The sequence below is a fragment of the Psammomys obesus genome, unplaced genomic scaffold (genome assembly GCF_907164565.1).
Source record: "Psammomys obesus unplaced genomic scaffold, mPsaObe1.curated_primary_1811, whole genome shotgun sequence".
Lineage (NCBI taxonomy): Eukaryota > Metazoa > Chordata > Mammalia > Rodentia > Muridae > Psammomys > Psammomys obesus.
The window spans coordinates 35,433,902-35,445,670 of NW_026596040.1; the positions used below are offsets into that span (position 1 = coordinate 35,433,902).

The following is an 11,769-nucleotide window of genomic DNA, read 5'->3' on the forward strand; positions in this document are numbered from 1 at the left end:
TACTAAAATTTGAGTACAATGTATACTATTTGTATTAAATGTTTACTGCAAGGCACCTTGTTTAAACAGCTATTTGGTTTATCCCCTGCCTCCAGGGGAGAACAATTTCTGATAAACAGATGGCACTATCCAATTTCCCTTTTTATATCCAACAACTGGGCTTTCAGCTGGGCCCTGGGAATCCTGAACAGACGCAGAATTCCCAGCCTCTCATTCTACCCAGCAATTGACTCTGACAACTGTCAGGTCAGCCCCTAGAGAAGGGCTGAGCTCCTCTTTCCTTTCTCACCTTCCCATTACTGGAAGGGGACCTGAAGGGAGACACCTTAGACTCTAGGGCTGAACAGATCATGCTATGGCTAGCTCAGTGAAAAGCCAAGTACTTAATCTCCTCTTGTCCCACCAGGGACTTCAGCTCAGTAGAGAAATCAGCCTCCACCCAGTTTAAGAAACCATTGTCTGAGCTCATGCAACCAAACTTACATGCTCACAAATGTCCCCTAATGTCCAACCTTCTCTGTTCTTCAAAGCATCTACCTTCGGGTCTCCTTGCTGCAGTTCAGGTAGCTCTTCTTCCCATCTATCAATAAATTAGCTGTCTACTTCCTGCTAACAGTGACTATCAAATAGAGAATAAACTAAAGTAATTCTGTATTAAGCCCAAGACCTAGGCAGCCATATTGTTTCCAATTTTAAGAAATGAGTTACCAGACAACTGAGAGCTGTATAGGTTTTTTTTTTTAATTTTACTATTAAACTTTGTAAATCTTGAAATCAGTTAATCTTAAAGTAAAAACTAAGCACATCTTTGTCTTTACACATTATATACACTTAAGAAATAAATAGTGGTCTAAGCATTTTTAAAAAGCATCAGATATACAAACAAGGCTTCAAGCCACATGGATAAATACACAACTCACAGAGGATTCAGTTCTCCCAAGCTTCCATTACTGAACACAGAAGCTGGAAGTCACCGGGACGTGTGGCCAATAACAAGCTTCACTTTGGCTAGAGGGCAATTGCAGAAGCACACTTCGGGGGTTGAGAGGGCACTGTGTGTTAAGATGCAGCTAGTTACCTCTTCAGAACTTTGGCATGAAACAGAGATGCAAAGTTGGTACAGTACAAAGAATGTCCATTAAAAACCTAGATACAGAGAGTGACCCTTCTCCCACCTCCCCCCGCCAGCGGGCAGCACACCCTTAAGAACTCAGCCCTTCTCCCATGTGTTCTTCTGGTTGTATATTAATGAAAGGATTTAGATTTTATGGATAGCTCTGGTTAAAAAAAAAAAATCCCTTGCTTATCACAACAGGAACATATTAATGCGAAATGGTTGCAGATATCTTTGTGGAGCTGCAGAAAGGATTTCATGAACTTTGCTTCCAGGAAGCCTTACTGGGTCCTTAGCTTGCCTCCTCCCGCCACCACTTAGATATATTATCTAATCAGGAGGCTGAACGTCCCTAAGCCTTGATTTTGTGAAACAAGACTGATAACGGCAGTGCCTCTCCCTGCACTCGAATTAGGTGACACGCAAGCTGTCTAAAAACCCGTAGAAAGGTGTCTAGGGTATCATATTTATCAATTCTTCACATTAAGATCTAGAACAGGGGACTTTTCCCAGGAGTTTAACCGATAAGGCACTGATATAAAAGCAAGCTACTTTGTGGAAGAAAAAACACCGTATCAAATGTTAGTGCCGGCTCTGTCAGAGGGGACTGGTTTCTGCAAGGCAGCTACGTAGACCACAAGCAATACTGTCTAGCTCCCTAAACAGCAGGACTTTGCTCCACTGCTGTGGCCTGCAGGCATGATTTTCTGCTTGCTGTTCTGTTAGCGTGATCAAGTATGGCCCTTAGAGGAAATGGTATGTAAAAGCCTCAGAGCCCCAGTTCTATCAGCCTGTTGCCTGCTTGTTGGCCCTGCCTGTCTTTAACCACAGGCATCCTCACGGGCCAGTGGACCTGAGGGATTCCAGGGGTCCTGATCCTATTGATTCCACATGCAAACGTTGTTGAGCCATGTCTCTACTGCTGGTGCTAATTAGTTGACGTGGCCAATGTTTGTTTAATCAAAGGATGAATAATGTAAAAGGAAATGCCAACAGTGTGAGCTTCAGAAGATGAGCATGATGGAATATCTAAGATAAAACCAGGATCCATCAGTACCTCACGCGGGAGGACAGCAGGACGAGAGCCCCAGCCTTGTCTACTGTCCTCTCTCTAGGTAACAGGTCTGTCACTAAGGTATGAGCCAGCTCCTGGGGAAAGACTTGTCACTAAGGTTCTGTGAGGCCAAGCACCTGCCAACCTTCCACACAGAGCCATGCCAGAGCCTGAGTTCCTACTCTTGGACAAAGCCAGGGCTCACCTAACAGAAGAGCATCCAAGAGTGTACAGGGCTCGGGATAGTCCAGTGTTCACACAACCTTGGCTCTGCTCCCTGAGGTGTCAACAGAGCCTTGGAGTTAGAACTTTATCAGGGCAGAGGTTTCTCCAAGAGAAGTCGCAGTTGGGGGAGACGAGGTGAGCCCAGCAAGCAAGCTCCTCCTGGGCACCGGGATCAAGGCAGAGGTCTTCCATCGAGGGGGTCTTCAGCAGTAACTTTCCTCCGTGTGCGTGTCAGCAGGGTGTGGGCATAGACTTCAGGACTTCTTGAGCCCTCAGGCCAACTCCACAAAGGGCCTGGAAGGAACCATGGCAATACAAGGTTAGCTCACTCACCAGCAAATGGGCAAACCTGTACCAAGGTGTATCTATCAAGATGTAAACCAAGACTGAGCGTTCCGCACACCAGACAGGCTGTTTTACTGGCTTGCCTTTAAGAAGATGGAAAGATCCCTGTGAAAAACACCCATAGGAGCCTGTCTGGGCTGCTAAGTGCACGTGTCATAAGTCAATGCATTCATGTGCCTTGCACAACACACACACATACACACAAGCGTGAGGAGAACTATCAAACTTCTTTGCCTTCATCTAGAAACACACAATATTCTACTGTGGCAAGATGGAAACAAGGCTGGGTCAAGACACCTGAATTCTATTCTCAACTATAGAAACTCCCTGACCTTTAGTCTCTCATTAGTAAACAAGCTCATGTCAGGAGAGAGAAATCTGATTGCAAATGCATGTGACCATGGATGCCATAACTTCCTAATAGTTCCTTTATTGCTTGGGCTCCTATTGTGTTCTGTGCCTTGAACAGGAAACAAAGGGCTGGCTTGTTTCCCAAAAAGAAAAAGTGTGAGCCAAGTTACATAAGTTAGTGCGTGCTAGAACAGAAATAGCAAGAGAGCAAGAGATAGCTCCTTCTCGCTTATGTGAGTCCTTCTGGGGTAGACAATGTATTGATGAAATTAATGTACACAGGAAAGAGGTGAATTTGAATACAAACAAAAAGAGTTACAATAATGATAGAGGAAGATCAAATGAGCCTGCACTGGACTGCAGCCCTTAACGGAGGCGGGGGGAGCAAGTCTTCAGACCCCACAAGCCTGTGACTGCTAAGTGTGGGGTCTGCTGACGCTCCTTAATAGAAGCCAAATCACCTGGGGGTGCAGTCAGGACTGCTGGATTAGCAGATGGTTAATCACAGGGGATCCCTGGGCATGGCTTGCCTGATAATTGGTACCTAAGCAAAGGTACCAATTCCCTGGGCAGGTGAAACTTCTCTAACTGAAATGAGCAAGCTTTCGAATAAAAGGCCCATCACACACACTAGGGAATCCTGGGAGAAAGACTTCATTTTCCCAAGTCTCAGTTTTCTCAGTGTCCACAGGGACAGTAATGCCTGCCTCCTGAGGCTGTCAATATAGATTCTGCAAGTCATTGGCTGCCAGTGGGCACTTGCTGAGTGACCAGCATTCCGAAGCAGGATTATCACCCAGTATTCCACTGAAGGCAAGGGGCAGGAGGTGAGAACAGCTAGAGACAGTCTCCCTCATCTTCAGAAGGTGCTGTGGTTTAGATGGCATAAAACAGGCTCGACCGAGGATCCCACTGCCATATACCATGGCCTGGGCCTGCCTTCCTCCACCTGAAATCATGTGGTTTCACACCGAGCAATGTGATACCACACAAGAGAGCCCGTCTGTCTTGACTCTACACACAAGCATTCCTATGCCCTAAAGTGGGGCAAATTAGGCCCACTAACCTCAATCATAACAATCTGGGTTCCAGAAAAACCTAATAAGTATGTTTATATCTTGCCCTTGCACCCCACTGCCTACTGCAGCAGAGTGGCCGAAAAAGCCAGGAAACAAGGCCTCTCCCCAGCTCTGCTCACTGCAGGAGGTATACAGGAAGTACAGGAAGTACACTTCCTGTAGTGAGCAGAGCTGGGGAGAAGCCATGGACTCCAACACTGGAGCTCTTTGTACATGTACAGTGAGCACCTAGAGGATAAGACAGAGCAAGGGACAGAGGGACACTCACATTTCCTGAAGCCTAATGTTTTCCCTTAGGAGTTTGCCTCTCACCTTCCACCGGGTGAGTTTTATAAGGGAGGGACTTTCTGTCATTGGCCATGAGCCCGTAGAACACAAGAAATGCTAGTTACCTGGTTTCGTTTTTCATTCTCCAGCCATCCCGACACTTGTGAAACCACAGCTCTTGGCCAGGGGAGATGCTAGTCTTCTTAGCATCTTGAGTGCAAAATGTCATTCTAAGAGAAAAAAAGAAACCACGGTTGTAGACAAAACTCTAGACGGTGCTTTCTGGTGCTTTCTGGACTCAGTGTACACCGCAAAGGGAAAGAGAACCTTCCAGCATGCTGTATCCTCTCCAGGGCCCTCAGAACTGCCTGCTGCTGAGGCAGACTCACCATCACAGCTGCAAGCTTGACCAGGTTGCAGGACTGCCCATCCAGTGCGCATGGCTGACCATGGCTGCTGTAGAATGGTAGTGTGAATCTTGCTTTCTGATTCAGTCTCATGCAGCCTCGATCACACATTTCTACTTTCTTCTCTACTTTCCCAAAAGGCTGCCTGTTACTTGGGGTCATGAGGTCTTGGAAGCTCCTGCCAATGTCCTGCCAACATCCCCAGGAACCTGACCACCCTGAAGCTTACTCAAAGGCATATCTTTACATGACTGTGGCTTTGGTGACTGTTGTGACTTACAATATTAAAGTTTTGCTCTACTTTACAATAGGCTTCACTGCTTGAAACTGTTCTGGGGTTTTGAAATCAATGGTCAGCCTTCCCACCAGACTTGAGGCCTATAGGACAGTGCTATGGATACTGACAAGAGCACTTGGAACTCAACTACACATCAAAAGCAAAGGTCTGGGCTGGAGAGATGACTCAACAGTTAAGAGCACACACTGCACTTGCAGAGGACGGAATTCGGTCCTCAGCACCCAGGTCACGTGGCTCACAACCACCCACAACTCCAGCCCAGAGAAGCCAATGCTCTCTTCTGGAAGCTGCGGGTACCTGCATTCACATGCACACATCTACACACACACACACAATTCAAAATATAAAAATTAAATCTAAAAAAAAAAAAAAAAGTTCAGCACATGGACAGCAAAAAGCATAAGAAAACCAAAGGCCTGATAATCACCATTTCGCAAGAGTCTGTGGGAAGCAACAGTTTGTGGCTGTACCACACGGCCTTGATAATGTGGTGGCCACAGATGACCTGTGTAGGGCATATGTCACTCTGATCCTGACACAGGACCTTTCCTGGGGAGTTTAAGCACCTTTGGGCCTATGTGTTTATAAACTTATAAAAAAAAAAAAAAACTTAGCTTAACTCACTCACAATCAGAAAAATACAAACCGATACAACACCAGAAATGCTGCTCCTACCTCACAGAATGGCAACAGTGTCCCACTGTGGGTGAGGAAGCAAAAGAGGAAAACTAGGAAACAAGGGGCAAGATTGAGAACTGGTCCAACCACCTTGAAGAATTAAGTATCGATAGACTACATCTAAGGTTATTGGATAAATTCCTCAGATAACATCTGAATGTTTGAAGCCAACTCATAAAACAGTATGCCCAATTATGGAAAATATAGCAGCAACTAAAACAATTCTACATACTGATGGTACTAGTGGGCATAAAAACATAAAAAAGAAAACACGTTACCAATAGATAATTAAGGCAAGTTTTTCAAACCATTTGCTTTGAAAGAAGGGAAGGTGGGGGCAGAGGAAGAATTGACTCCAAATGTTTCTGTAATATTTGCCTTTTGAAATCCTATATCTGAACACAATTTGGGAAGCTGCTCATATTTGTTGTCTCAATGGTGATTTAATGAGTGTCTACTACATCTGAATTATTTTATAATGATGATTGTATTTCTGCTATCACACCTTTCAGTCTAGGCTGCACTTAAGAGTGCAGGGGACTAAAAGAGGTACAAGACCACTGAAGAGTGCCAACAGCGACCCACTCAAAATATCCCCAAGTCCCAGGTTCCTAGACTAAATAATCTAAGGAAGGATCCAACATGGCAGTTCACCCCCTCCTCTGCCAGCCTGGCCAAGCACAATAGACACAGGAAAAAGAAGAAGGGTGCAGACTGCTTCATCCAACCTGAGGCTGATGGTGACCACTGCAGAGGAGGAGGCTTCACTGGCTTTGAGCCCTCCTTGGCAGAGTTAGGGCACAGTAACAAGAGTTGATATATAAAGGTCTGGATCTCCCAGTTTGGAGTTCAAAGAAATGAGAGGCCGCCAGCTGGGACAGCCTACCAAGCTCTCTGCTAGTGGAAGTTACAGCCCCAGTGGCACAGCACTGACTCGGGACCTCTGGATGAGACACAACGATGCTCTGAGAAAGTAGGCTCTGGAAGGGTGCAGGCCCATGGAAGACATCACCCATGGACCCAGATGCTCCAATCGTCCCCTCAGTGCAGCACACCCAGAGAGCTCCGTCTAGGGAAAGTCCACTTCAAGGCTGGCACAGGACTTGGCAAACAGAACAAATGCTGAACTCCACACGGCCCTTGCACACCCCCTCCTCCTGAGGACTGTGATCACAACGTGAGATGTACGACAGTTTCCAGAAGCCCTTATCTGGGAGTAATAATCCTTGCAAAAGTAGTTGAGGTTTAGCTGGTAGCGGAGGGCTCTGCCTATTACTTGTACAAAAGAAGACAGTGCACAAAAGCCCAGTGCGCTCCTCTTGAAAAGACCAAGACTGGCAGGGACACTTACTTTCGCTGCGTTTCCCCAGACTTGATGCGAATTCGTCGGATGTGCAGCTCCCGAGAGGGGTTACTGGGTTGAGACAGGTAGTTTCGAAACTCAGTCCACAGGTTGTACCAGGAATGAGCTATCCCTTCCCAGGTAAGCCTGATCTTCAGGAGCTCACCCAAGTCCTCCTCAGTGTAGACCAGGAAGGTGTTGGTGGCATTCAGCCCAATCTTCTCCACTCTGAAAGGTAAGAGAGAAATGCATCTCACTCACTCCCCCGCCCCAGGGAAACTGGCACATCTGCCCACCTCATGCCCTCCTTGCCCCTGCTTCACAGGACCACGAAGGAAGCTGAGTTGCACTCCACACTGACAGACAACTTTGCCCAAAGAGCCTGACTTCTTATCAAAACCATTTGCAAGCAGCTCTCCCGTTGTGCCACTGACTCCCAAGAGACAACACCAGGCAAGAGCAGAAAAGAGAAAACATCACATCGCCTCCCCTACGAAGCCCTGCTGTCCCCCAGCCCAGAAGCTACAGCCTCACTTTCTCCCCTCCTCCTGTCTCCTCTACCAGTTCGTATGGACAGCCTTGCCACATCATGATGCTTGAGCATGATGCTCAAGCCTTGCCTTCCCGTTAGACACTAAGCCCTTACGAGTATGACTTTAATGGCCTTCCTTCCTTTCTTATTCCTTACCATTTGTTTGTTGACAAGATCTTACTGTATTGCTCAGGCTGGCCCAGAACTCACAATTCTCCTGCCACAGCCCCACCACCCCACCCCAAGTGCTGGGATTACAGGCTGCACCACCACACCTGGCTGACTGGTATTTCTTCACAATGCCAACATCCCAGGAGGAGGCTTTGTACCTCATGGGAGCTCAAAAAATTTCTACAGACCTCCACGCACCCCTCCCACAGACCGTTACTATACAAGATCCAGAAATGGCGTTCAGAGAGTTCCAGAGTCCCCAAAGCCTCAGGTGGCAGGCGTTGCCTGAGATGAAACGGCAGTTTCTGGGCAGATGACCCAGCAGTTTCTCACACAACTGATTCACCTTGGGAGCTTCCTTCCCTGAAACCCTCTGAGTCAAGCTCGAAGGAGCACACACAGCATGAGAGAGGAAAGAGTGGATACAGATGCCAGCTAGAACCACCCAGCTCCTCCCCTGGGCAAGCCGACCTGAATCTCCTGTACTTCTTCCAACACTTTCCTTACGCTCTCAATCATACCCAAGAGTACTTACACTTCCAAGGGCAGGTTCTGGGAGTCTGCGTTACTGCCATACAGGGTGACGTAGAAGGTGGGCTGGATGTCTGCACTGTTCTTGAAACTGAAGATGTGGACTTTCAGCTGATAATGGTAAACTGCACAACAGCACAAAGACCTTTGTGAGCCTTGCTTGCCCTGTCAGGAGTCACTCAGCACACTGAATTTTAGAAACAAGAAGCCTGGTGGCCTGGTCTAGCCTCAGCTGACTCTGGTCTTGTTCTCCCTGGCAGCATAAGACATCACTGAAGAAGGGGCCTGAACTTGGGGATCAGATGTTTGGGGACTTGAGGCTACTTATTTTCTACTGTGTGGCGCTGGACTAAGGACCAAGGTAGAAACCTCTCTGAGTCTCAAGGTCTTCGTATACAAAATGCTGTTTCACAAAATCTTGTAAACAGACGATGAAAGTAAAACCTAATTGCCTCAATCACCTATGTACTTTGCTTCACATCTACTGAACACGAACATGTTTTGAAAAACTAAATGCAAGACAGAATTTTAAGATTCTGATATAATGATTACATCACGAAAGGAGTCCTTACCCTGGACTTCTAAGGAGCACTTTACTAGGGTAGGGACAATGTGATCTGATTTGTAATAACTTTTTACGCTAAACGACCACAGCTCTTGGGCTGCTACATGCCCTGTTCCACAAGAGAGTATAAAGGAGGAACAGTGCTAAGCGGCATCTGGGAGCCTGGACGTAAGTTACCTCTGAAAGGCATGCCAGCCCGGGTTTTTAAGTACATTTTGCTGTTCCTCTTCTTTCTCATTTTCTTAGCATTGTAGCCAATGTTACTACAACGGTTCTTCCGGCAGCTGAGGCAGATACCCCTTTTGAAGCGGTTGGAGTCTGTGCACTGGAAGGCAAAGCTCGGCTTGTCCTGATTCACCAGAGAATCAACAAAGAGGTGTACAGCTCGCTCATGCTCACATTTCACCACCTCCGTGATTGCTAAGGAAACAGAGGACAGGGAGCACATGATATGAACGACTTCTCGATGATTCCACCACTCAATCAGCAATCAATGTACACCTCATCAGTGATAGTTAGGTTTATTGAGGCTGGTGGTATGTATCTTAAGGTAGGTTCAGTGGTATTCCAAGTTCCTAGTAAGATACAGAGACAGGGCTAGAGAGATGGCTCAGAGGTTAAGAACGCTGGCTGCTCTTCCAGAAGACTCAGGTTTGATCCCAGCATTCATGGATTGTTTAAAAAAAAATAAATAACACTTAAAAACACAAAATTTGCTGGGCACAGTGGCGCATGCCTGTAATTCCGGCAATCAGAGAGGCAGAAATAGGCAGATCTCTGTGAGTCCAAGGCCAGCCTGATCTACAAAGCAAGTCCAGGACAGCCAAGGCTACATAAGAAACTGCCTCAAAAAACAAAAACAAAAACAAAAAAAGCAAAACAAAACAACAAACCCCACAAAATTGTCATGGTGGTACCCCTTTAATCCCAGCACTTGGGAGGCATAGACAAGCAGATGTCTGTAAGTTCCAGGCCAGCCAGGGCTACATAGTGAGGCCCTGACTCAGGAAAAAAATAAAATTAATCAGTAATAACTGTGGTCTGGAAGCGTGAGCAAGAAGGTGAATGTTGGTAACAGCCATGCAGTATAACTCAGCAGTGTGGGGAGAGAAAAGAAAGATGAATTGAACTGTTGGCTGCACTAACAGCTCAGGCTGACTCAGAAGGTGGGTAGAGCGAATCAAACACAAGACAGGTAAGTAGAAACTCACTTCCATAGGCAATAGATCCCAAGACGTCATTGAATCCACAGCCTGGCTGGAAGTCGCCGCCATTGGGGTAAATGTCAATGTGGCCCACGGGCATCCGAATCCCGATGCTCAAGCCAAAGGAGAGGGTGTAGGTGTGCAGGACATCCACAAAGTCTGCATCATCCGGGGACAGCCTCCTGTCGATATCCGCCCCCTCGAACATGGGTCCCGCGGGGTCCAGACCTGCAGCAGGGAAAGCCAAAATCGACTTAATGAGAAGCATCACGCCGTTGAGTCTTGACTTAGAGGCCAAGTACACAGAATGAAATGCTCTGAGCCCAGCAGCCAAATCTAGATGCCACCAGCCTGGAAAAAAAATTAAAATAGAAAGGAACCCCTATGTGGCTGACTGGGATGTCATCACCAGAATTAAGTCCTGTAATTATAGAACCAGCGTTTTGTTTGTTTTGTTTTTTTCCTGAATCCCCAATGTGTCCCAATGCCCCGGCCAGCCCAGTGCACTAAGCACAAGGTTTACCCTGCCATCAACTCTGGGAAGGTAGAGAGAGTGAGAACTAGAGCTGTTCTAGATTACACTCCGCCTCCGACCCAAGCCACCCATCCCAGTCATCTGGCCCTAGACACCTTCCACAGCAGAACCCTGCCCCAGGCTTGTTGGCTTGTATTTAGACTCATTCTTCCTCTTCCTTTATTACAAGTCAGGCCAGGGCCCAGGCCCAGGTATGGATGAGCGGAGAAAAGCATCTCTAAAACTCAACACAGTGAGAAGCCAAGTGCCAGGACTTCACTACGCCTTCTGTTTTGCAGGCACAATGAGAAAGATTTTTTTTTTTTTTGCCTCCCCACCTTCTGTGTTGAACATGAAAACTGCTCTACTCGGGATACTGGCTCTCCCATTCCAGGCTGCTCAGATCATATGAGGGAGTTTGTTATAAACATGTATTCTAAAAAAAACACTGGAAGGTCACACAGGCAAGTAGTCAACTGCATGCAGATACATCAGGAGAGCAGATGGAGGGGGAACTCATCAAGTATACACAACAGGCTGAGACTTAACACTGTCTTTTCAGTCTGAACTATACAAAGATAACAGCATTGTTTAAAAGAAAGAAAGCCAAATGCAGATCTCTGAGCCTCCAGCCCCCAGGGAACCCACTGGGCAGGACTGGCGTACAGATGTAAATCAGTTCTCCAGGTGATCCTGAAAGTCAGTGGTTTGTGGACCAGGACACTGAGAATTTTTCCTATTCTTTGGGATCATATATGAAGTGGAATCTCAGGCCTCAATTTATACAGCTCATGTGAAAAATTAAGAGATGAAGTTGTCTAAATTATTTTTGTTATTATCAAGCTGTGATTATACAAACTGGATATGCCCCAACCAGGAAGGCTTCTTGCTCTACAAATGCACAAAAAATACGTGGAAAGAGTTAAGGAATAAGATGTATGGGTCCTGTTTCATCCTGAACAGTGTTGAAACTTCAGAATGCTTTTATCCTTGAGAAACATTTGGTTGTTTTCATAAGAAAATTTTGTTTATGGCACTTGTGGGTAGGAGAACTAACAGCATCTACAGAGTACAGGCCAGAGATACAGCTA

The 11,769-nt window shown here is 46.5% G+C and overlaps 1 protein-coding gene across 1 annotated transcript in view; it reads right to left on the reverse strand.

The window, feature by feature from the left end:
• Nucleotides 1-738: 738 nt before the first annotated feature.
• Lipg (lipase G, endothelial type) overlaps nucleotides 739-11,769 on the reverse strand; it is a 22,421-nt gene continuing 11,390 nt past the window's right edge. Inside the window, exons 5-10 of the mRNA XM_055622934.1 lie at nucleotides 10,171-10,392; nucleotides 9,137-9,379; nucleotides 8,399-8,519; nucleotides 7,170-7,388; nucleotides 4,561-4,665; nucleotides 739-2,687 (exon numbers count right to left, since the gene is read on the reverse strand). Of these exons, the coding sequence (XP_055478909.1) occupies nucleotides 2,666-2,687; nucleotides 4,561-4,665; nucleotides 7,170-7,388; nucleotides 8,399-8,519; nucleotides 9,137-9,379; nucleotides 10,171-10,392 (932 nt within the window). The 3' untranslated portion in view covers nucleotides 739-2,665. The remainder of the gene's footprint in view (nucleotides 2,688-4,560; nucleotides 4,666-7,169; nucleotides 7,389-8,398; nucleotides 8,520-9,136; nucleotides 9,380-10,170; nucleotides 10,393-11,769) is intronic.